Below are 25,812 nucleotides of genomic sequence, written 5' to 3' on the forward strand. Positions count from 1 at the left end.
GAACAACAATAGTATTATAATAAATTTTGTATTATTCTTACCACAATTTTTTGACGAGCCATTATCATCGCATTAAACGCAAGCCTACTATACCTTCAATCGCATTAAACGCAATCTTATAATCTCTCTTAAGATTTTTTTTTTCTCTTTCAAATATTTTTGTGATTTTAACAATTAAAAGAAAGTGTATATATATATATTATCATGCGATGCCTTTTATTTCCAACAAATCAAGTAGACCTTAATATATATATATTTTTTTGGAGATAAAATCTAGTTATAAATTTTTATAAACCAATTATATATTTCAATATTGAATCTCTTGTTTACATGTTCGTTATTTATCACTAGTCTGGGCCTATCCTAAGCTGAGCTAGGCAATTTCATATTTACGCCCTAAAATTTTTCAATGTAACAATGTCATGTTTAGGTTATGACAACAAACAATCTCGTGTAATTTCGTGATTTATCTGTTGTGTGAAAGACATGTGTGTTGAGGAATTTTCATGTAACACATTTTCTCTACCCAAAGTAGAAAAACTATAAGAAGCGTTAAAATTTAAAGGGTTTTATTAGTCTTTTTTTACCTAAGATAATTATATCTTATATTGTAGAGATAAAATGAGTGGGTCTTCCATTACAAGAAGAAAGAAAAAAAAAATGAGGTGCAAAAATCAAAGTTAGAAAATATGAGAGAAGTTATCTTTATGTGTATGTAAAAGGAGAGTAATATTTTCAAAACTTAAAAACTTAAAAAGTGATATACATAGTGTCAACTTAAGTTTAAAAAATAATTTGGCGAAAGGAAAAGACGCAGAGTGAAAAACAGTCACAAACAAGGGACTATTGACTCGGAAGGAAGAGGTTGTGAGTTGTGAGAGTGAAAAAGGAATTAGGGTTTAGGGTTTGGGGATGGAAGCTGCAGTGGTGGACATTGGGTCGAAGCTCCTGAAAGCTGGTTTTGCAATTCCTGATCAGACTCCCGCCATGGTATATTTCCTCATTTCATTACCCTAATTGTTTCAACCTCCTACTTCAATACCCTTTCATTCTTCTCAATTTTTTTTATATTATAAGAATATAAACCTAAATGCAAACAATTTCTCATTCTCATTTCAACCCTAATTGCTCAACTATTACTACTACTACTACTACTTGTTTGTGCTTTACTCCGTCAAAGGTTAATGTGTTTGTTGACCTTGATGCTCTTGTCATTAGTGGTAGATACTATAGCGAGATACGTTACTTTGGTGTTCGTAACACGCAAGATACTATAGCGAGATACGTTACTTTGGTGTTCGTAACACGCAGTACAATATGTTTTCCCTCTTCTTGTTGTAACTCTCAGAATCCCTAATTCTGCTTCTTTTTTCTTCATGTGACTCAGATAATTCCCACTCAGATGAAACGATTGCTTGATGATGCTTCAGTCACTGATAATTCACTAGTTGATAATGTCACCGTTGATCCAGTGGTCCGAGGGTTTGTCAGAGATTGGGATGCCATTGAGGATTTGTTGAACCATGTTTTATACACTGGCCTCGGATGGGAAATCGGCAATGAAGGACAAATCCTATTTACAGATCCACTTTGTACCCCAAAGGTTTCTGAACCATTTTCCTATACTTTATATTTATCAGGAAAATATTTCTTACCGCAGATAAGTTATCTTCATTTATTCTCAAAACGACGTCGTTTTGAGATTGAAAGATTAAAAAATTATAATTATAAAGACTATAATAACTCTGAAATAAATTAAAATTACAAAAACATCATTATTTCCGCTCCAAAACGACGTCGTATTGGGTTTACTGCAGAAAAAGCGAACCCTATATTTATTCATTCATTCGTAACTTTAAATAATCAAAGGTTTGTTAAATGGTATTGTATTGCCAGTAATAAGTTGATACTCTTGTTTAAATAAATGTGTATTATACAGTTTTTTTTTTCTCTCTTTAAATAATGTATGTATTATTATTTTCCAGGCCAACAAAGAACAGTTAGTGCAACTAATGTTTGAAACATTCAACATATCAGGGTTTTATGCCTCGGAACAGGCAGTGTTATCACTGTATGCTGTGGGACGTATCTCAGGGTGCACTGTTGATATTGGACATGGAAAAATAGGTATCCATACTTGCTGTGTGGGTCTGGCTGTCTGTTTTGATGTGGGATTATGTTATCTCCAGCACATAATCTTGTGGTGTTCATGCAAGTAGGGATCTTTAGGTAACTAGAATCTAATGTTTCTATGTTCTTTATTTTGCTACGGAGTAAAGAAATAATAGTTATGAAGTTTCTTTGTCTTGTCTTAATGATAAATTGAAATACCATATATATTAAAAAAAGTAAATTATTCGTAAGGTTAATCTATATATATCATTTGCTTTTTTTTTTTGCTGATACTTTGTATTTCTTAAACTAAACAATAGAAACATAAGATTAAGGTTAAAGGTATGTTCAATGATTTAAAACTGTCAATTCTTGGTGTGAAGACATATCTTCTTCTTATGTGTGTGTCTGTGTCTGTGTTTTTTTTTTTTTTTCCAATCTTGGTTTTAGATGGTCATTCTGATAATGTTCCTGTAAATATTGCATATGCCATTAAAGTAAATAAATAGATGGCTGAGTGTTGCTCTGCATACGTGAATATGTTATTGAGCATAATGGTTGTTACGTTCAACATGATCATTTTGGTTTTATAACTAGATATTGCTCCGGTAATTGAGGGTGCTGTTCACCACATTGCCTCTAGAAGATTTGAGTTTGGAGGTATTGATCTGACTAATTTCCTGGCTCAAGAACTTGGAAAATCCAATCCACTAGTAAATATCAGCATGTCTGATGTGGAGAAAATAAAAGAGCAATACTCATGCTGTGCTGAAGATGAATTAGCTTATCAGAAGACCAAAAATTCTTGTCCAGTGGAGAAACATACCCTTCCTGATGGACAGGTCTGCTTTTTGGATTTCTTATGATTTTATTATCCTTGATTTTTTTTTTGTTAGCTTTTGATAAGTTCTTCAATAAAGTTGGTACTACTGGAGACAAATTTATACTGAGAGCAAGAGTGGGAAGTAAATGAAAATGGAAAGGGAAGGTGGGGATGAAGGATCAGTAAGGAGAGAGCAGAGCTTTCTATGGATTATTGTGCTTGATTTAAGCATTAGGATTACTGTGATTGATTTAAACAAAGCTTATGAGCAGCATTGAGGTGGTGGTTGAAGTTTGTCACTTTGGAATGCACTCTATTTTCAACTTTTCATGATTTAGCGATTAAAGTCTGATCTTTTTGACTGGTCATGCAGATTTATTTTATTGTGTTATATATGTTAACTAGTTTTTTTGAGGAACCCTTTTGCAACCTCTCTAAAAGCTTAGACTGTTAAACATTGTATCAGAAATTTTCATATTCTGTTAGGACTTAGGAGGGGTGGTGTAGCAGTATTTCCCTCAAAGGTTGTTTGAGCTGGATATCTATCGAATGGGCCAGCAGCTTTTGTCAGGCTGGGCTGACAAAAAATGATCTTATAAATATCTGGACCAGTCCGAAGGTTATTTGAAGGCCAAACAGGCTGGTCCAATGGGCTAAAAACTACCAAATCCCCAACTTTTTTTTTTTCTCATTGCCCGTCAACTGTGTTTTTACATTCTAAGCTTTAACAGTGGATCTTCAATAATTTATAACTTCATCTGAAAGTTAAATTATCTTATAGGTGATAACAATTGAGAGAGAAAGATATACTGTTGGTGAAGCTTTATTCCAGCCATGCCTATTGGGTTTAGAGGCTCATGGCCTTGTTGAACAGCTTGTACGTGCTATTTCAACTGTGTCATCTGATAATCATCGGCAGCTGCTGGAAAATACTGTGGTTTGTGGTGGCACTTCTTCTATGACTGGTAAATTTTTATCTTCACTAATTTTGGGGAATTCAGGATAAGCTTGATGTGAACTTCTAATTTGTTCCTCTTTTTCTTCTTTTTCCCATATAATAATAATGTCCAGATCTTTGGCATGTACAACCATATTTACTAAATGGAAATTTTCTACTTTGACTATAAGGGGTCCTTTTTTTTTTTTCTTTTGAATTGGAGTACAGTACAACATAATATTGGACCATTAAATTTCTTAATTTGTCATTAGTAACCTGGATAGCAACAAAGAAAGTTTGTAATTTAGTAAATTTTGATGCGGAATAATGTGTCAGACAGGGTAGATTTTGATAGAAACTTATTCTCAAATTACATTAACTGGGAACTAGACAACAGGAGTTACAGAAAAACAAAAAAGACAAAAAACATTACACAGGTCATTCAAGAGACCTTTAACCATGCATTCAATCCCACACTCAATCTGCTCGACAAGATGGGGTCATCACATAACATTCTGACATCTTATTATGAGGAAGCTGTTACTTGTGAGTTCTTACTTCTGACAGGCTAATGCTGCTTCTACTGCAGGTTTTGAAGAGAGATTTCAGAAGGAATCTAGCTTAAGTTCATCTGCTGTTCAACCTACCTTGGTTAAGGTAATTTGGTTATCTTGTAAAGCACCTAAATTCAAATAATAATAACTTGGGGAAAATTCCAAGGCTTCCTGACTTTACAAGGGCAGGGGTGAGGGTCCATTATATGCAGCATTCCCTCGTCTGTACCCTCGGACTAAATTGATTGTTATAAATAAACAGTTTCTTAAACTTTCTCTTTTGTAAATCTTAATATCAAAACCTTTACAAGAGAAAAAAGGTGGTTGCCTCTGGTACATGAATAACATTAAAACTGCAAAAATAGTATAATTGTTCATGTTTTAATTTATCTTTCCTCTGGTTGATAATCTCTGGATTAATGCAGCCTCCAGAATACATGCCAGAAAATTTAACCATGTATTCTGCATGGGTGGGAGGTGCCATACTTGCCAAAGTAGTTTTCCCTCAAAATCAGCATATAACTAAGGCAGATTATGATGAAACTGGACCTTCCATTGTCCACCGCAAATGCTTCTGACAGTATTCATCTGAATCTTTTTCTGCACGAGTACCTAGATTCGGGTAGACGATGACTAAATCACATGTACGTGTATGTTGGAGCATTTAGGAGCTTGCATATCTTTGTAATATGAATAGCCCTGTAATATATTCATTTTGGCCCTTTGGAACCTTGGGGCTAGATCTCTACTCGCGTTCCCTTTTGTACCCCTTTTTAAAAAGTAGTTCCTGACTTGTGCTTTAGTTTATGGATTAGTAATTATTGTTTTATGAATTTATTGTTTCTCATGTTGTAGGAAATAAACTTATTTTCTACAGACATGTAAAAATGTGCGGGAACCATGTTTTATCTTTCTCTCCTCACATGGGTCCACATGTGCTCCATGTAATAGATAAAATTTATTTTTTATAATACGAGAAACATTAATCCCTTGTTTTATTTCTAAATTTTTTAAACTTTCTCCTGCAACCAATTTTTCTATTCTTAGGTCCGAAAATTGAGATGCCAGAATTTTTGCCGCCTGAACCTTGAAATTGATATACCTTTGGAGTTGCATAAAAACATCTGCAGGAGGTTATGACATTATTAAATGGTTTTATCCTGTAATTAGCAGGGATCCTTCTTACAACGAAGTTGGGTTGCATTGGAGTACTTTGATGTCATTGCGCATCACATTAAAAATAGAGGGCAAGCGGGTGAGGTTCTTAACCCTTCCATAACAATCCCCAAACTGAAAAAATAATCATAGTTAAGAACAAATCATAATTAAGAATATCATTAATTAATGAGAGTCGATGGATCTTTCAGTGTATAGCGTAAAAGTACAATGACAAACTTATTTTATTAAGAGGTTGAAATGTTCGAGAATAGAAGCAAGCAATTTGTATTTAAATACAAAGTAGAATGACAAAGGTATTGACACAAATTCCATGACCGAATCATGAATTTATTGACATCACATTAGGTATTCTTCTCAAAAGACCAACAAATCTGTGTGTTAATGCGAAACATGAGTTGTGGAATCATCAACTGGGTGCCAGTATCTGTTGAAAAACCAAAGAGAATCAGCTTCCACAGCATATCCATCTTGATTTCGGTGCCAGCTATAGTGAGCATGTGTTCGGTTCTTTATGTCAAGAATGGCGTGTCCAAAGCTGGCCTCTCTGTATGCAGAGTAATCTGGCTGTGGTTCTGTCATGCTGCAGATCAAATGATGTTTGTATCAGTCTTAGCTGCATAAAACTAAACAGAAAAGCAATAAACTCATCAAGTTCTATGTATAGAGCTTACTTGTTTGCTAAGCCTTCAATGTTTCCTCCATCTCCAATGGTTACATATACAGGAGCTGACTGATCCTTAACAGGAGTGCAAAGGCCATTTACAACCTTGTATGCAATATTCGAGATACGCTCCTGATACATAGACAAATCAGTGTCACGGGAAGTAAATACAAAAATCTATTTTGGGGAATAAATTTAATAGCCCAGCATTTAGGTACAAATTCAAGAAGGGGTTAATGTTTCTCATGTTGCAGGAGATAAAATTTATCTCCAACATTCACATAAATGTGTGTGAGACCCATATGAGAAGAAGAGAGAGAAAGAGAAAATATGGGTCCCACACACTTTTATATGTGTATAGAAGATAAATTTATTTCCTACAACAACATGAGAAACAATAAATCCAAAAGATTGTTGAAGTATACTATTTGTGCAATATTTTTGTAGTTTATTTCCCTCAAATTTTCATGGACAACCCTTACATTTAGTGGTACAGTTATGTTTTCAAATTTGAAGGCAAGCCTAAGGATACATGCTTGATACCGGTGGTTTTTAGAAGCATGATGTAAAAATTTCAAATGAGGAATTGAAGTGTTAAAGTAGCTTAACAAGCAGAGTTTTAGCACTTACAGATCGTTCGTAGGCATGAACATGACCAGCAAACACAATATCAACCTTATACTGAACAAACCAGGACTCAAACATAACTCTCATTGTTTCCCCTTCCATATAATGATAATTGTAGCTATTATACCAAGGTGAATGCATGAGAACAATCAACCAAGGAGTCTCTGTCCTGTTAACTTTTGGTAGCTCTTGTTGAAGCCAATTGTATTGGGGCGTATATTTTCCTGAAAAGAAAAAATGAAGATTATTATACCAAAAGACATACAACTTTAAAATCACCATATTACAGTTTATGTATGCATTTAATCCAACATGTAACAGAGTGGCATAGCAAAGCAATTAGTTAGTTAGTTGTGATATAACTAAAAAAAGCTTGTAATTCATCTAACTAACCCTACCTATGAGGGAAATGTGATAGAGGCAGGGGAATGGGATTTAGGAGGCTTCCAGATGCAGAATTTGAAAATGTGAGGAAAGGTGTGTGCTTCAGATGTGATGAAGATTCAAAGGTATACCCCTGGGAGGCATGATCATGCCATTGTGCTTAAAGAAGTGTCAATCATCCCAATTCTGAGACCTTACAAGTACCCCTCATTATCATAAAACTGAGAAAGAAAAGCTGGTGGATGAAATGTTGAAGTGAGGGCCAGAGCAATCCTATTTTCTGGAGTTACGAGATGCAGAGAGAGACATTTCTTGTAATTCATCTATCAATCCCTACCTATGAGATTCAATTATGGTCTTAAGGGAGAGATTCTCTCAATTAAATTCTGATTCTTTCCCAATTTTTCTTGCAGTATGAACTGTTTCTATCAACATGTTGGTCATTTAAGGTAAGAGTGTAAAGAACCATTTCAACCCAGAAGTTTAAGTTGTTCGGTAAGACTACATTAATGATTTTATATTTCTCTAACACCCCCCCTCACACGAGATTCCATTAAGCTAAAAGGGTGGATGATGTATTAGACCCAGCCTACCTGTGCTAAGAAACTATATAATATTTAATTATTTTTATTAATAGAATGGGGGATGAGGATCAAACTTGTGACCACTTAGTCACCGAGACTCTGATACCTTGTAAAAATTATTTCAACCCAAAAACTTGCCAAGGATTTAGGACATTTATATGCTGATTTAGATAAACAGAAAATTCCACATGGAAGACATATATAGAATTATTCATCTAACAAAGCTCTATGGGTAGAGAATAGAAATTACTCAGTAGAATTTGATGGTTTATAAGTTATATAATTAATTGCTATTGTGAAATTATGACAAGCAGAAATGTGGCCATCAAAAACCATAGCATCACCATTTCTTGTAATTCATCTATCAATCCCTACCTATGAGATTCAATTCTGGTCTTAAGGGAGTGGTTCTCTCAATTAAATTCTGATTCTTTCTCAACTTTTCTTGCAGTATGAACTGTTTCTATCAACATGTTGGTCATTTAAGGTAAGAGTGTAAAGAACCATTTCAACCCAGAAGTTTAAGTTGTTCGGTAAGACTACATTAATGATTTTATATTTCTCTAACACCCCCCCTCACACGAGATTCCATTAAGCTAAAAGGGTGGATGATGTATTAGACCCAGCCTACCTGTGCTAAGAAACTATATAATATTTAATTATTTTTATTAATAGAATGGGGGATGAGGATCAAACTTGTGACCACTTAGTCACCGAGGCTCTGATACCTTGTAAAAATTATTTCAACCCAAAAACTTGCCAAGGATTTAGGACATTTATATGCTGATTTAGATAAACAGAAAATTCCACATGGAAGACATATATAGAATTATTCATCTAACAAAGCTCTATGGGTAGAGAATAGAAATTACTCAGTAGAATTTGATGGTTTATAAGTTATATAATTAATTGCTATTGTGAAATTATGACAAGCAGAAATGTGGCCATCAAAAACCATAGCATCACCATTTCTTGTAATTCATCTATCAATCCCTACCTATGAGATTCAATTCTGGTCTTAAGGGAGTGGTTCTCTCAATTAAATTCTGATTCTTTCTCAACTTTTCTTGCAGTATGAACTGTTTCTATCAACATGTTGGTCATTTAAGGTAAGAGTGTAAAGAACCATTTTAACCCAGAAGTTTAAGTTGTTGGGTAAGACTACATTAATGATTTTATATTTCTCTAACATCCCCCCTCACACGAGATTCTATTAGGCTAAAAAGGTGGATGATGTATCAGACCCAGCCTACCTGTGCTAAGAAACTATATAATATTTAATTATTTTTATTAATTGAATGGGGGATGAGGATCAAACTTGTGACCACTTAGTCACCGAGGCTCTGATACCTTTTAAAAAATCATTTCAACCCAAAAACTTGCCAAGGATTTAGGACATTTATATGATGATTTAGATAAACAGAAAATTCCACATGGAAGACATATATAGAATCATTCATATGATGAAGCTCTATGGGTAGAGAATAGAAATTATTCAGTAGAATTTGATGGTTTATAAGTTATATAGTTGATTGCTATTGTGAAACAATGACAAGCAGAAATGTGGCCATCATAAACCATAGCATCAACCAAAGTGCTCTTAACATATGTATCATGCAAAAGAGGTATCTAGCATTACCATATGCTGAATATGAGGCCAAGACAATGATGTGTGCTGAAGCTCTCTTGATAGAATACCAGAAGGGTGCAGTACTCTGAGATGCTCTATAAGGAACATGGTAACGGTGGGTAAAAGGCTTGAAAGGTATGATTTCACCCTGCAACAAATCACGAATCTTTGTTAAAAATCTACTTCTTACTAATATTTGGACTTGGAAAATGCATTACACGAAGGATAAAATCAATTGTTGAAAAACAAAATAATGAAAAAAGTTTCTCAAACAGTTAAAACCAAATTAAATCAATTCTTATGAGAAGCTTACAATTTCTGGAGCAAAATCAATTTCATGGTTCCCTGCAGTCCATATCCATGGCTGATAAGCAGCACTCCTTTCTGTGAACCTTCCCCAAGTATCCCACCTAACGTTATCATGATTTGGGTAGTCATCCGCATAAGAGAGGTCTCCAACAAACAGCACAGTTTGTCCTTTTCTTGGGTTCATTTCATAGTGAGAAAGCGTCTTATTTGAATCAAAAGTCTGACCAAGATCCCCTACAAATAATGCCACATCAGTTAATGACAAACATCAATGACCAATTGGGACACAGACATATTGCATTGTTCCTAAATTCATGATGAATGTTCAACGGTTAACCGCCGCAAAGACCAAATAGCTGCTACAATTATGAGGGTAAAGATATATAAATCTTGCCTTAAAAAACGGAATCATTTATTTTCTTGGCCATTCCCATATGCTAACAACCATAGGAGACTCCAACCAATCAATGCACGGTGAAATTAAGAAACCACCAACTTATAAGACAACTGATAAATGTGAACATGTTTGTACCACAATGATAGCGCATAAAGCAACACCGGATTACTTTGATAGAATACACTTACCTATGAGACCAAATGTGTATGGCACATCAGGACCAACTTCAGGTGGAGTTATAAACCAAAACTGCCTTGTTGTGTTCCCAAGTCCAACCTCATAGTGATATTTGGTGTTGTGCTGACCAATAAGAAGCACATATATCAACAATTGATTCATAAAGCAAATGCCCTTTTTGTTATCTTTCAGAAGCTTCTACATTGGCAGTGAAACAACATAACAATGAAGAAATGGAATAGAGCAATACCTTCAAATTTTTGATGGTGGTGTGATGAATAAAACCAGATGAGTAATTGAAGAATCTGTAAGTAACAATTCTTCCTGTAGCTAGCTTCTTGTGCTTGCTTTTCTCACGCCAGTAACGCACTAATCTCGAGCCTGGTTCATCCTCCGTCACCCATGACACGATCACTGCTTTCCCCACTTGGTCACCTTGTGTTATATGAACCTTAACGCAGAGCAACCACACATTAAAACTGAGAGTCTAAAAGTAAGAAATAAGAAAAAGCTACTTGTTTTCAAATCAAACAAAGGAAAAGTTCTAAAAAGTAAAACAAAAGAGATGCAAAAATGTTGAACTGAAAAAGGTATTTGGTTAATGGTGTAAAGAACCACTTCAACCAAATGGATGAGGGATATTTTAATGGTTTATATTATTCTCTAATACACCTCCTCACGCGAGAGCTCTTTGGGCTTGAAGCGTGGATTATTGCGTAGGCTCAATTTTTGGTTTACCTTATGCTTATTTAATTCCACAAGTGGAGGGTGGTGAAGATCGAACTTGTGACCTTGTGGTCACTGAAGCTCTGATACCATGTAAAAAATCACTTCAACCTAAAACCTTAAGGTTTTGGGTGAGGGCATTTTTAATGGTTTATATTATTCTCTAACAAATGGCAAGCGGTTAATCAAGTCATTCAAACTAGAAAATGACTTGATTAACTAATCATCACTCACCACTTCCCTCTCTTATCTTAGCTTCACTTTTGAACAATCCTTCATGAAACAAATAAAGGTACAAAAATATACAACGATCCCTGGATCATTTCAAAATAAAAAATCAGCAGGAAAACGTGTAATGAATTTCCAATATGAGACAATCAATGAGGAATGATGTCATAGAGAAAGAAGATAAAGGGGAGGCAGAAAGGTACCTGTTGGGGAGCATTATAACCAGAAGGGACAGCAAATGCATCACTATCAAGTGGCATATCCACAGGCTTCTCGACTGTCCTAACATAGGAGCTGGTTATGCCTCCATTACACAACACAGCCACATTCAGAACAAAAACTAATACTAAAACACATTCAGAACCAAGAAGACCCATTTTCTCAAACTCCAAGACCCTGCTAATCCAGGTCCTACAACTTATGAATCCCTATGCCAATATATATATATATATATATATATATATATATATATATATATTTATTTATTTATAGATGTAAATGGAACTGTTAATGGCATAATATGAGGAATATTCAGATTAGAGGTCAACGAAACAGAGCTTCCTTGAAGCTAGCCTCATCATCCATCGTTTTCTTTGAACACAAGTAACGGTTCAGTTTAATACTTTAAGTCAGTAGTCTTTGGTTTCAGTTCAGAGCAGGCGAAGCTCAATGATAATATTATAATGATGGTTGAAAAGTTGACTTTGATTTTAGTACTTTATTGTGTCGCATTGCATAGAACTCATCTGGGCAGCTGTATTCAGACCATGTAAACATTATTTTTGGGTTGATATTATTTCTTGCATTTGTTTTCTGGTTGATATTATTAACATTATTTTTGGGTTGATCTTATAATTTTATTTCTAGATGCAAGGAGAAGCTAGCATGCCTAATTTAAAATGCATCTAGTACTAGTAACAAACTGGATTGTTAGCATAATGCCCTTATATAAATGTATTGTATTGGGTGTCATTTGTCTATTATTTTGCTGAGTTAGGATATTCTTACTATCCATTTTTTTTACTACCACTTCACTACCACTTTAATCACCATTGGATTAGAGGAAAAGTTGAATGAAGAGAGAGAGAAAAAAATAACTTTTGAATCCAATGGTGATTAAAGTGGTAATGGAGTGGTAGTAGAAAAAATTGATAGTAAGAATATCCTATCTCTATTTTGTAAACCCTCTTGGCCAAAACTTAATCTTCAAAATTGAGCCTCGGTTTGAATAATGGACAGTTACAAGCCCTTTGAGTTTTTTTAGTGCCTAATCTAATCTTGTTCAGCGTGTTGTCTATTTTGTGTGCAATAAAGTTGAGATAACTAATGAATAGGATTTATTGGTGGTCAAAATTTTGTAGCTTGATTTAGTTAGTGAATAATAAAAAAATTTATTATCCTTCTTTGAGTCATCTTTTATTCAGTTGGAATATATGATGGTGTCCCACATTTCAATGTTCTATATTTTATTATAATTTTCACAGGGAATTGTTTTTTTAAAAAATATTTTACTATGTTTATGCTGACAATTTAAACGAGAAGTTCAGGTTGCCAATCAAATTCAATAATACACCCAAATCCTAAACTCTTCTGCATTCACATGTACTTAAGCAAGAGAAAAGAGGAAATGGATGATAAAAGAGCAAAAATCTTGATGCACAAAGCAAATAGAGCTAGAAGGTTAAAATAAAAATAAAATAAAAACAGAATCCCGTGGAATAAATATTCTATTCAATATCAGCTTCCCTTTTCAACAATCCTCAACTGTTAAATTCATGGCGAGCTAAGGGTAGCAGTTTAAGATTTATCTTATTTACTTCAAAATGAAGGCCAAAATGCTACTGTACCAAAGTATTTTGCAAAGCATTTCTACTTAGATGATGCATTTGACAAGTTGTGTTTTATCAGTGTTTATGCAGTGCTATCCAAAATGATGAGAGAATAGCGTTTGAGAATAGAAGCAAGCAATTTGTATTTATATGACAGAGATACAAATTGGAATGAAAAAGGTACTGATAATCAATGTTGATGGTATTGACATACATTCCATTACGGAATCATGAATTTATTGACATTGTATTGTGTATTTTCTCAAAAGAACCAGTAAATCAATGTGTTAAGTGAGTTGCAGAATCATCAACTGGATGCCAGTATCTGTTGAAAAACCAAAGGGAATCAGCCTCCACAGCATATCCATCTTGATTTCGGTGCCAGCTATAATGAGCATGTGTTCTGTTCTTTATGTCAAAAATTGCATGTCCAAAGCTGGCCTCTCTGTATGCTGAGTACTCTGGCTGTGGTTCCGTCATGCTGCAGCTCAAATGGCGTTTCTATCAGTCTTAGTTGCATAAAACTAACCAGAAAAGCAATACACTCATCAAGTTTTACGTATAGAACTTACTTGGTTGCCAAGCCTTCAAGGTTTCCTCCATCCCCAATGGTTATATATACAGGAGCTGATTGATCTTTTACAGCAGTGCAAAGACCATTTACCACATTGTATGCAACATTCGATATACGCTCCTAATACATAGACAAATCAGTGTCATTGGAAGTAAGCACAAAAATCTATTTTTGGGAGGAAATATAATAGCCCATCATCTATCAGCTACAAAATCTACTTTGTGCAATATTTCTGGAGTTTGTTTCCCTCGTAAAATTTTATGGACAACATCAACATTTACTTGCATAGCTATCTTTTAAAGTTTGAATGCTAGCTGAACGATACATGATTGATAATCGTGGTCAAAAGCAAGATGTAAAAATTTCAAATGGGGAAGTTAAGCGTCAAGTATCTTAATAAGTCAAGTTTTAGCCCTTACAGATCGTTCATAGGCATGAACATGACCGGCAAACACCACATCAACCTTGTACTGCACAAACCAGGGCTCATACATTACTCTCATTGTTTCCCCTTCCATATAATGATAATTGTAGCTATTATACCAAGGTGAATGCATGAGAACAATCAACCAAGGAGTCTCTGTCCTGTTAACTTTTGGTAGCTCTTGTTCAAGCCATTTGTATTGGGGTGTATATTTTCCTGAAGAAAATGAAGATTATTATACCAAAAGAGATATTACTTTAAAAGCATCAACATTAGAGTTTATGTATGCATTTAATAAAAGCAGCAACAGACTGGCAGAACAAAGCAATTTATGTTTACACACACCCCCACACACACAGAGAGAGAGAGAGAGAGAGGTATCTCTTCAGTTTTTCAAATAGTTAAGTCATTTAAGGTAAGTATTGTAGGCCAAGGATTTAAGACACCTATGTGATGATTTAGATAAACAGACCATTCCACATGGAAGTTATATATAAAATTATCATCTGCAGAAGCTCTATCAGAATTTGATGCTTTATAAGTTATATGCAATCCTTTTGCGAAATTATTACATTCAGAGTTGTTTCCATCATAAATCACAGAATCAGTCGAAAGAGTTCTGTACTTAAGTATGTATCATGCAAAAGAGGTATCTAGCATTACCATATGCTGAATATGAGGCCAAGACAATGATGTGTGCTGAAGCTCTCTTGATAGAATACCAAAAGGGTCCTGTACTCTGTGATGCTCTATAAGGAACATGGTAACGGTGGGAATAAGGCTTGAAAGGTTTGGTTTCACCCTGCAACAAATCACGGATCTATTGTAAAAACATCTTACTAAAATTTGGACTTGGTAAAAGCATTACATGAAGGTTAGAGTTCATTGCTGAAAACCAAAAGAATGAAAGAGTTTCTCCAACAGTTATAACCAAATTGAATTAATTCTTATTAGAAGCTTACAATTTCTGGAGCAAAATCAATTTCATGGTTCCCTGCAGTCCATATCCATGGCTGATAAGCAACACTCCTTTCTGCGAACCTTCCCCAAGTATCCCACCTAACGTTATCATGATTTGGGTAGTTGTCAGCATAAGAGAGGTCTCCAACAAACAGCACAGTTTGTCCTTTTCTTGGGTTCATTTCATAATGAGAAAGTGTCTTATTTGAATCAAAACTCTGACCAAGATCCCCTGCAAATAATGCTACACTAGTTAGTGACAAACATATTGACCTATTGGAACACAGACAAATTGCATTTTTCTTAAATTCATGATGAATGTTCAATGGTTCACCGACGAAAGGACTACTATGTATATCTGAATTAAGAGTGAAAGGATATATACATATTGGGTGAAAGATGAAATTATTTATTTTCTTGGCCATTCCCATATGCTAACAACCATAGGAGACTCTAACCACCTAATGCAGGGCAAAATTAAGAAACCATCAACTTCTAAGACAACTGATAAATGTGAACATGTTTGTACCAAAATGATAGCTCATAAAGCAACACGGGATTACTTTGATAGAATACACTTACCTATGAGACCAAATGTGTATGGCACATCAGGACCAACTTCAGGTGGAGTTATGAACCAAAACTGCCTTGTTGTGTTCCCAAGTCCAACCTCATAGTGATATTTGGTGTTATACTGTCCAAAAAGAAGCTCATATTTTCAACAATTGATTCTTCATAAAGAAAATGCCCTTATTCTTTTCTTTTAGAACTTCTAACTTGGCATCCGGATGAGAAACAACATAACAAGGAAGTAATGGAATAGAGCAGTACCTCCAAATTTCTGATGGTGGCGTGATGAATAAAACCAGAAGTGTAATTGAAGAATCTATAAGTAACAATTTTCCCTTTAGCTAGCTTCTTTTGCTTGCTGTTCTCACTCCAGTAACGCACTAATCTTGACCCTGGTTCATCCTCAGTCACCCATGACACGATCACAGCTTTCCCAACTTGGTCACCTTGTGTTATATGAACCTTAATGCAGAGCAACCATACATCAAAACTTTGAGACTTAAAAGTAAGAAAAAAGAAAAAAGAAAACTATTTTGTTTGCAATTAGCATACATTAATTCATATCAATAATGGGAAAATTCCTAAAAAGTAAAAAAAGCAATCCTACATGAATTAAATTAAGCTACAAAAATATACAATGATCCCTAGGTCATTTCAAAATTAAAAAAGCAGCATGGAAACCTATAAAGAAATATACCCATATGAGACAAATTCATAAGGAATGATGATGTCATAGACAAAGAAGATAGATAAAGATAAAGGTACCTGCTGGGGAGCATTATAACCCGGAGGGACGGCAAAAACATCGCTATCAAGTGGCATATCCATAGTTTTCTCAACTTTCCTAACGAAGGTGCTGGTCTTGCCTCCATTGCACAGCACAACCACATTCAGAACCAAAGCTAATGTTAAAAAATAAGGGAAACCCATTAGACCCATTTTCCTCAAACTCATCAACCTCAATCCCACACTTTGTTGCTCTTGTCTTGTGTATTTATTCATTCATGTGAATGCAACTTTTAATGGCATATTATGGGAATATTCAGATTAAGAGGAGTCAACGAAATTGCGTGTCCGTGATGGAGAGCTTTCTAGCAGTATACATCGTTTTCTTCGAAGACAATATTAAAACACTTTCAGTTTACGGAAAAATGCGAAGACTGTAACCTCTCTGAGTCAATAGTTTTGGCTTCAGTTGAGGCGAAGCACAGTAATAATAATAAAATAAGGAAATGGATCCTCTCGGAATGGGAAGATCACAATCATACAAACGTAAATCAACGGTTATGATCTTGTAACTACTTATTTTAATATTTTTTTCTCTCCTCCTTTATTACCATTGATCTACCTTTATATGATTATGATTCCTCACATGACATGATCATGTAAATTTTCACATCAGAGGATCCTGATACATAAAATAATGGATGCAAAAATGATTGCGAAAAAGTTGACCTTGACTTTAATAATTTTAATTCTGTGGCGTTGCATAAAATTCATCGTATTCAGACCATGTAATTCATTTACATTCTTTTGTCTTTTTTTTTCTTGTTGGTATTATTATTATTATTATTTTTGGGATAATATATTATGATTTTATTTCTAGATTAACGTCAAGTCGTATTTATTTATTTATTTTTGGATCCAGGGAGAAGCAAACGTGATGGAATATGGGCCATTCATCTATTATTTTGTAAGCCTCTTTGATCAACACTTATCTATTGCTTTGAATTGAGCCTCGATCTGAATAATGGACAATCACAAGCCCTTTGAGTTTTTATACTTTTTTTTTAATGTCTATTTTATTTGGGTGGATTCTCATATCTTATTTAACATGCATGATATGATCATGTGAGAGAATTTTAAGGTAAATGAAATGATAATGATTTTGAGATTATTTATTGTAATATGTTTTTTCCTTTCTCTTTCTTTATTACTATCCATTCACTTTTTATATGATTACGATTAGGGGTGAAACTGGGTCGGGCCGACTTACAGGGGCCTACGGCTCGGCCTACATTAGGCTAGACTTGACCTAGTATATTTTGTATAATAGGTCGGGCTCAGGCCTTAAAAAAGCCTGTTTAATAAAAAGGCCGTAGGCCCACTTTCAAAATGCCGAGCCTAGAAGTCTACAGGCCGGCCTATATTGTACTATTTATTTTAAATAAAATAAAATAAAATAGAGTAAGTATGCCTTAAAGAAAAAAAAAGATATAAATTTAATCAATTGCAATTATTTATAACTTAATCATATTCGATTATATTTTAATAGAAATCTTACTTTATTTCTTATATAGGAGGAACCAACATTTCAACATGTTAGATTGTGTATATGAATATATTAAAAAAAATTTGGCAGAGGTTATACTTACTACAAGCATCATGATATGCTTGTTGGATTCACGTAGTTATTTTAATTTACATAGTAAGGATTTGTTTGTTGGATCTGATAAAATATATGTTATTTAATTTGAGCATTTTGCTTTTGAAAATGACTTAAATGCATATTGTATTAGTTTTGTTATGATTCATGATTCTGTTTGGACGTTGAAATTATGATTTTTGGTATAGCAACAGAATTTGAGTACTTTGTAAAGTTGATTCATGGTTCTGTTTGGAAGTTAAAAATTAACAGGCTAACGGGACAAGCCAGACCATTTGTTTTTTTCATAAACGGGTCAAACCAGGCTAACAGTTAGACTAATACTAGGCTTGGGCCGGGCCAAATTGAAATTTTTTGACGTAGGCTTGGACTTTTCGGAGCAAAGCTCGGCCCAACCCAGCCCACTTTCACCCCTAATTACGATTCTTTCACATGACAATGTCCTATTTTATTTAATATTAGAGGCTGCATTTTTTTCTCTCTCTTTTATTTTTATATTACCTGTAAGCTGTAAGCTGCTTGTAGATTTAGCCATTTAAGGAGCGTTTGGTAGAGAAAATATATATTTTTTTATCAGGGAAAAAAGATTTCTGGAAATATAGTAAATTTTTTTTCTCAGATAAATTAAGAAAATGTATTTGGTAGTTACTAGAAGCTTATGCAATGCTGGGCTGACAAAAACGGTCTTATAAATATCTGGACCAATCCAAAGGTTTTTCAGCCCAAATAGGCTGGCCCGATGGGCCAAAAACTGCCAAATTCCCTAATCATGAATTTATTGGCATTACAATGGGTATTATTACCAAAGGATCAGTAAATCTCTTCTATGTATTATTAATGTGAAAGGTGAGTTGCAAAATCATCCTATCCATTGAAAAATCAAACAGAATCAGCCTCCACAGCATATGCTTCTCGGAATGGCATGTGCTTCCCGGAATGCTGAGTACTCTTGCTATGTCATGCTGCGGTTCAAATGAAATTTATATCAAACTTAGTTGCATTAAAGTAACTAGAAAGGGTCAGGGTCATTTTACACCAGTGCAAGTTACACTCTCAATCTTGTCCATTGATTCCACTTATATCTAACGACTCTAATTTTTTAGTAAAGTGAGCCATTAGATACAAGTAGATCAATGATCAAGATTGAGTGTAAGACTTCTAATTCTTACATTGGTGTAAGAATATCCTGCCGCAACTAGAAATGCAATAAGAATAATCATCATGTTGTACCTATAAAAGTAAAATGTGAAAACGTACTTTATTGACACACATTCCATTACCGAATCATGAATTTTTTTGACATCACCACATTAATGGGAAGCGTGAGTTGTGGAATCATCAACTGGGTGCCAGTATCTGTTGAAAAACCAAAGAGAATCAGCTTCCACAGCATATCCATCTTGATTTCGGTGCCAGCTATAGTGAGCATGTGTTCGGTTCTTTATGTCAAGAATGGCGTGTCCAAAGCTGGCCTCTCTGAATGCTGAGTAATCTGGCTGTGGTTCTGTCATGCTGCAGTTCAAATGATGTTTGTATCAGCCTAAGCTGCATAGGAGTAACCAGAAAAGTAATATAGAGCTTACTTGGCGGCCAAGCCTTCAAGGTTTCCTCCATCCCCTATGTTTACATATACAGGAGCTGATTGATCTTTAACCGGAGTGCAAAGACCATTTACAACATTGTATGCAACATTTGAGACACGCTCCTGTTACATACAGAAGCAAGATTGATACTGGTGGTTTTCAGAAGCAAAATGTAAAAATTTCAAATGAGGAATTAAAGTGTTAAGTAACTTAAGAAGCTGGGTTTTAAGCCACTAGGATTGATCTAGTGGTGAAGAATTTGGGTAATTTGCATAAGTTCATAGGTTTAAATTTCAGTGCCATCATTATATAAAAAAAGAAGCTGGGTTTTAGGACATACAGATCGTTCGTAGGCATGAACATGACCAGCAAACACAACATCAACCTTGTAATGCACAAACCATGGCTCAAACATTACTCTCATTGTTTCCCCTTCCATAAAATGATAACTGTTGCTATTATACCAAGGTGAATGATTGAGAACAATCAACCAAGGAGTCTCTGTCCTGTTAACTTTTGGTAGCTCCTGTTCAAGCCAATTGTATTGGGGTGTATATTTTCCTGAAAAATAAAATAAATTAAAATGAAGATTATTATACCAAAAGAGATATTACTTTAAAAGCATCAATATTACAGTTTATGTATGTAACATCCCAAGCACTGATGAGGGCGGGGAGTGATCGCCGGTGCAAAGAGGCTTGGACAAGGAGCGGCTCCTGACAGGCTTCCAGTGCGGGGTTACATGCACGAATGAATCGAATCGACACCCGAAAGAGAGGGATTCCAAAGACTGTGTAGGTATGAGACTGCACAATTTGGGGTAGCTTATAAGAATTAATTGGTACTACCTATACTAACAAGATGCATCTGCTTTTCGGTAGCCCGGATCGGAAGAACTCCACAGTTAAGCGTGCTTGACTTGGAGTAATTCTGGGATGAGTGACCTACTGGGAAGTTTACCCGGGAAGTGTGCGAGTGAGGAAAAAGTACACTAAAAAGTCTCGTGTTAATATGTGGGGATAGTCATTGATTCTTGAAGCGGTCGGATGTTACAATGTATGCATTTAATCCAAGCAGAAATAGGTTTGTATGTTGATACACACAAGAGAGAGAGGAGATATCTCTTCAGTTTTTCAAACATGTGAGTCACTTAAGTGTTGTAGGCCAAGGGTTTAGGACACCTTTATCATGATTTGAATAAACACACATGGGAGATATTTATAGAATATAATCTGCAGTAGCTCTATAGGTATAGAATTGAAATTATTCAGTAGAATTTGATGCTTTATAAGTTATATGTAATTGCTATTGTAAAATTATTACAAGCAGAAGTGTTCTCCACATAAGTATGTATCATGCAAAGAAGTATGTATCTAGCATTACCATAGGCTGAATATGAGGACAAGACGATGATGTGTGCTGAAGCTCTCTTGATGGAATACCATAACGGTTCAGTACTCTGAGATGCTTTATAAGGGACATGGTAGCGGTGGGTAAAAGGTTTGAAAGGTTTGGTTTCACCCTGCAACAAATGGCCGACCTATGTTAATAACTTACTTGTTACTATAATTTGGACTTGGAAAATGCATTACACGAAGGTTAAAGTTCATTGTTGAAAACATCGAGGATGAAAAAGTTTCTCAAATAGTTACAATGAAATCAAACCAATTCTGATGAGAAGATTACAATTTCTGGAGCATAATCAATTTCATGGTTCCCTGCAGTCCATATCCAAGGTTGATAAGCAACACTCCTTTCTGCGAACCTTCCCCAAGTATCCCACCTAACGTTATCATGATCTGGGTAGTTATCCGCATAAGAGAGGTCTCCAACATACAACACAGCTTTTCCTTTTTTTGGGTTCATTTCATAGTGAGAAAGCGTCTTATTTGAATCAAAACTCTGACCAAGGTCCCCTGCAAATAACGCTACATTAGTTAATAACAAACATAATTGACCTATTGGGATACAGACATATTGCATTGTGATAAGGACCTTCTACTCAAATACAGAAATAACACAAATAACAAAGAGTTTGACCTGAATAATCAGATTTTCATATATTTATTAAAAGATAAGTTAAATCCGGAAATAGTGAAACAGATACAATTACAAAGAAAGGAGAAATTACAATGAACTGGAAATGTACTAACAGAAAAGGAAATAACAGTAAAGGATAATTCTAGAGGAATTCTAGGGTCCATAGTCTCTTCCAAATCACCCTAAGGTGCCCAAGGTTCCAAAATGCCTAAAGATACTTCCATCCTCCTACTAGCCCCTATTTATTCTAACAGCTCAGCAATAACAAACTTGCCACAATTACTAACCAATTTCCACTTTCACAAATCACAAATTTGGGATTTTTCTCCCATAACTGATTTAATGACTTAGCATGTATTGAGTGCCACATTGGTTGTATGGACAACTTATGTGGGGTTTATTAGGCTTTGGGCACTCCCACCCTTTGAGCTAACTTTTGGAATGATATATCCCAAGATTCTTATCAAATGGTATATGACACCGGCATTGCAATATTTGTCCGGGGCCACTAAAAGACTAGTGCAAAGCCAACTCATATGAGATGATTTATATACTTCTCTAACACGTCCCTTCACAGAGCCCACTAGGCACGAAGGGTGGATAATGCACAGGCCCACCTACTTGTCCTAAGAAATTTTCGCAAGAGAAAGTGGGAGGCGGGACCCAAAAACTTAAGCTATTGGATGAAGCTATATTAATGGTTTATATACTTCTACATCTTGCCTTAGAAGCAGAGTTATTTCTTTTCTTGGCCATTCCCATACGCTAACAACCATAAAAGACTCCAAACACCCAATGCACGGTGAAATTAAGAAGCCATCAACGTCTAAGACAATTGATAAATATGAACATGCTTATATAACAACCCCGGATTACTTTGATAGAATACACTTACCCATGAGACCAAATGTGTATGGTACATCAGGACCAACTTCAGGTGGAGTCATAAACCAAAACTGCCGTGTTGTGCTCTCAATTCCAACCTCATAGTAATATTTGGTGTTGTGCTGCCCAAAAATAAGCAAATATATCAACATTTGATTCATAAAGCAAATGCCCTTTTCTTTTCTTTCAAAATCTTACTAGCTTGACATCCGGATGAGAAACAACATAACAATGAAGTGAAGTAATGGAATAGAGCAATAATACCTCCAAATTTTTTATGGTAGCGTGATGAATAAAACCAGATGTGTAATTGTAGAATTTATAAGTAACAACTTTCCCTTTAGCTAGCTTCTTTTGCTTGCTTTTCTCACTCCAGTAACGCACTACTCTCGACCCTGGTTCATCCTTCGTCACCCATGACACGATCACTGCCTTCCCCACTTGGTCACCTTGTGTTATATGAACCTTAATGCAGAGCAAACATACATCAGAAAGCAAAAATGTTGAACTTAAAAAGGGAATTGGTCAATGGCAAGTAGTTAATCAGGTCATTCCTCTAGTACATTGATTTGATTAACTAATTATCACTCAGTCACTCACCACTTCCCTAAACTTCAATCCTTCATGAAACAAATAAAGGTAGAAAAATATATTATGATCCCTTGATCATTTCAAAATTGAAAAGCAGCAGGGAAATTCCCATAAGAGACAATCCATAAGGAATGATGTAATAGACGAAAATATTTTCGGTGTTCTAGGACCCTAGAATAATCGGTACTTCTTTTATTAAATATAGTAAAGAGTAATGGGAAGAATAAGCAAGTAAGTGATAATGAATTATACCTATATCTCATATGTTTGTATTATATCACTATTACTATTATTATTAGGGTAGCCCCATATGAATATACAAAACATATTTTGTTGTTATATACGTATATGATACAGATACCAAATGGACTGGGTCCATGTGTGGTTTGGAGTGTACTGGATACACGTTTTGCTATTATATACGAATATGTTATAAATATGAATTCCCCTGTGTACTCGTACTCCGGACTATAGAAAATAAGCGGGGAGGCAGAAAAGTACCTGTTGGGGAGCATTATGACCAGAAGGGACAGCAAAGACATCGCTATCAAGTGGCATATCCCCAGTCTTCTCAACTTTCCTAACAAATGTGCTGGTCTTGCGTCCATTACACAGCACAGCTACATGCAGAACCAATGCTAATGATAAAAAACAAGGGGAACTTAGAAGACCCATTTTCTCAAACTAATCAATATCTCGATCTCAATGCCACATTCGAGTATTTATATATGCATGCAAATGCAACTGCTAATGGCATATTATGAAGAATATTCAGATTAGAGGTCTACGAAACAGCGTGTCCGTCCGGGAAGGAGAGCCTTTCAACATTATCCATGTTTCTCTTCGAACACAATTACCGTTTATGGAAATTTACTAAATTCGTTGGTTGTCCTTATCAATAGGAGTTTCTTAATTTTTTGTAGTGTTACTTTTTGTGACATGCGTAAGTATCATTAGCATTATTAGAAAAATATGATCAGTCACTGTTTTACATATTTCCAGAGTTGCTCACTATGTCCATAATTGTTATTTACGTTTCATACTTTTATTTTTCTCATTTCTTTAAGAAGAATGTTCGTTACAAACAATTATGGATTTTTCTCATCATCTGATTATTTTTGCCATGGTATAGTGTTGCATCATGTACAGAAAAGGTACATTCGGTAAATTAGGAACAAACCTTTGATATAACGGGAGTAAATATATCTTTATCAAAAAAGAAAAAAATCGGAATATAAAAGGAAATAATTATTAAGATAAGGATAATGTGAGTATAATATTTTTTTCCATATTTGATAAAGAATATAACGAATGGTATGTATATCCATAGTAATGAAAATATTTTTGTAAATTAGATATTTATGTGTGCTGTGCTTCAGGTCACGCACTAATTAATAATATCATGAGTGAAATTGTGTTATTTAACGTTATATGCTGTTAATTGATAAATTAATGACGATGAAAAATAAGAGAGGGAAGATGATCACATGATAGAGAATGATAAAAAAATAATTATTAATTTGTTATTGAATAATAAAAATTCCTATCATGTTAAATAATATTTGAAATGATCCCTTCTCCAACCCAATTAATTGGAGGCCGAAATCATAGTCACCATACCTAAAAAGAGGGAGAAGGATCATTTTGTAATTTTCAAAGATTAAAGTACTGGATATTTCATATTTGTTTCATAAGAATCATTTTGTGGGTTCAAGGGATGAAGCTTGCAACTAATTATTATACAAATGATTTCACCAACTGAATTAATTTGTACGCTCAAGTTTGATTATTAATCAAATCACGAAGAATAAATACATTATATTAGCAAAAAAGCAGTTTAATTCCATTGAAAATATTTATTTAACATTTTGTTATTATAAAAATGTAATTATAGATCAAAATAGAGTATATACAATTTATGTAAGTTATGATAAATTATCATTTTATAAGAAAACATTGTGTCCAACTAAAGATGTGGTTGGTGAGAGATCCAGTGTTTGCTGGTTGGAATGAAAAAGCATGGATTAAAGTCGCTTGTCAAATAAGACTGCTGCACGGGGATCTTCAAAAAGTCAGTCATTGACCAACTATCCCACACAGACACAGTCATACTTAATTCATAGTTCATACTACTCTCCACCAAATACTACCAAAGGAACGGTTGTTCTGGTCTTACATATTATTCTGATTTCTATACACGCATATATAATTTTTTTTAAATAATAGTCTGCCAACATGCATATACGTGAGACTATTGGCATTTTAACACATTTATTACTTTCTTTATTTTTTAATTTTTATGGTTCTTAACAACTTTTCCAAAAAAATGCTTATTGCGGAGCCAACAAAAAAATATTAGCTCGTGTCAAAAATTCACCCTCTGGAATTTTAGCTTGTCCATCTTTTTATCTGTTTTGCATAGCCGTCCAATCTTAGCCTGTATACATGCCAAATTCTAAAAAATTTGAATACTAGCTAGTGCCTTGGCACTTGCTAGCCCTAATGGGTCTCTGCCATTGTTCTTTCATGCAGTGGCGGAGTCAGGATTGGAGGGGCAAAAATTAATTTTTTGTCTTGCATAATATTAGTATTTTTCTTATCTATCGATTTCGTATCTTCATGGAACTCATTTAGATAATTTC

At 34.7% G+C, this 25,812-nt stretch overlaps 4 protein-coding genes across 6 annotated transcripts; 1 reads left to right on the top strand and 3 right to left on the bottom strand.

The window, feature by feature from the left end:
* The first annotated feature begins 811 nt into the window (after positions 1 to 811).
* LOC133298379 (actin-related protein 7) lies at positions 812 to 5,292 on the top strand. Its single transcript, XM_061497649.1, has 7 exons — positions 812 to 990; positions 1,388 to 1,603; positions 1,986 to 2,127; positions 2,710 to 2,954; positions 3,717 to 3,900; positions 4,462 to 4,529; positions 4,852 to 5,292. The coding sequence occupies exons 1-7, from the start codon at positions 913 to 915 to the stop codon at positions 5,002 to 5,004; spliced, it is 1,086 nt and encodes a 361-aa protein (XP_061353633.1). The 5' UTR covers positions 812 to 912; the 3' UTR covers positions 5,005 to 5,292.
* Positions 5,293 to 5,924: 632 nt separating this feature from the next.
* LOC133298623 (purple acid phosphatase-like) lies at positions 5,925 to 11,705 on the bottom strand. The gene is made up of 8 exons (XM_061497958.1): positions 11,532 to 11,705; positions 10,625 to 10,825; positions 10,386 to 10,497; positions 9,805 to 10,034; positions 9,501 to 9,639; positions 6,897 to 7,117; positions 6,277 to 6,398; positions 5,925 to 6,185 (listed from the first exon to the last, which is right to left on the bottom strand). Exons 1-8 carry the CDS (start codon positions 11,703 to 11,705, stop codon positions 5,984 to 5,986), a joined length of 1,401 nt encoding a protein of 466 aa, XP_061353942.1. The 3' UTR covers positions 5,925 to 5,983.
* Positions 11,706 to 13,314: 1,609 nt separating this feature from the next.
* On the bottom strand, positions 13,315 to 16,777 carry LOC133298476 (purple acid phosphatase). Of its 3 annotated transcripts, none has more exons than XM_061497770.1 (8): positions 16,451 to 16,777; positions 15,947 to 16,147; positions 15,698 to 15,809; positions 15,118 to 15,347; positions 14,819 to 14,957; positions 14,151 to 14,371; positions 13,730 to 13,851; positions 13,315 to 13,638 (listed from the first exon to the last, which is right to left on the bottom strand). In XM_061497770.1, exons 1-8 carry the CDS (start codon positions 16,685 to 16,687, stop codon positions 13,437 to 13,439), a joined length of 1,464 nt encoding a protein of 487 aa, XP_061353754.1. In that variant the 5' UTR covers positions 16,688 to 16,777; the 3' UTR covers positions 13,315 to 13,436. The 3 variants fall into 3 exon arrangements, with proteins under 3 accessions (XP_061353754.1, XP_061353762.1, XP_061353766.1); XM_061497778.1 differs by having other exon boundaries at positions 13,315 to 13,644; XM_061497782.1 differs by lacking the exon at positions 15,698 to 15,809 and having other exon boundaries at positions 15,118 to 15,359; positions 15,886 to 16,147.
* Positions 16,778 to 19,381: 2,604 nt separating this feature from the next.
* On the bottom strand, positions 19,382 to 23,850 carry LOC133297291 (purple acid phosphatase-like). Its single transcript, XM_061496405.1, has 8 exons — positions 23,672 to 23,850; positions 22,844 to 23,044; positions 22,590 to 22,701; positions 21,341 to 21,570; positions 21,038 to 21,176; positions 19,995 to 20,215; positions 19,655 to 19,776; positions 19,382 to 19,583 (listed from the first exon to the last, which is right to left on the bottom strand). The coding sequence occupies exons 1-8, from the start codon at positions 23,843 to 23,845 to the stop codon at positions 19,382 to 19,384; spliced, it is 1,401 nt and encodes a 466-aa protein (XP_061352389.1). The 5' UTR covers positions 23,846 to 23,850.
* Positions 23,851 to 25,812: the final 1,962 nt, after the last annotated feature.

Source organism: Gastrolobium bilobum, unplaced genomic scaffold (genome assembly GCF_033153095.1).
Source record: "Gastrolobium bilobum isolate Gb01-03AN ecotype WA unplaced genomic scaffold, APGP_CSIRO_Gbil_v1 utg3870, whole genome shotgun sequence".
In the NCBI taxonomy this organism is placed as follows: Eukaryota; Viridiplantae; Streptophyta; class Magnoliopsida; order Fabales; family Fabaceae; genus Gastrolobium; species Gastrolobium bilobum.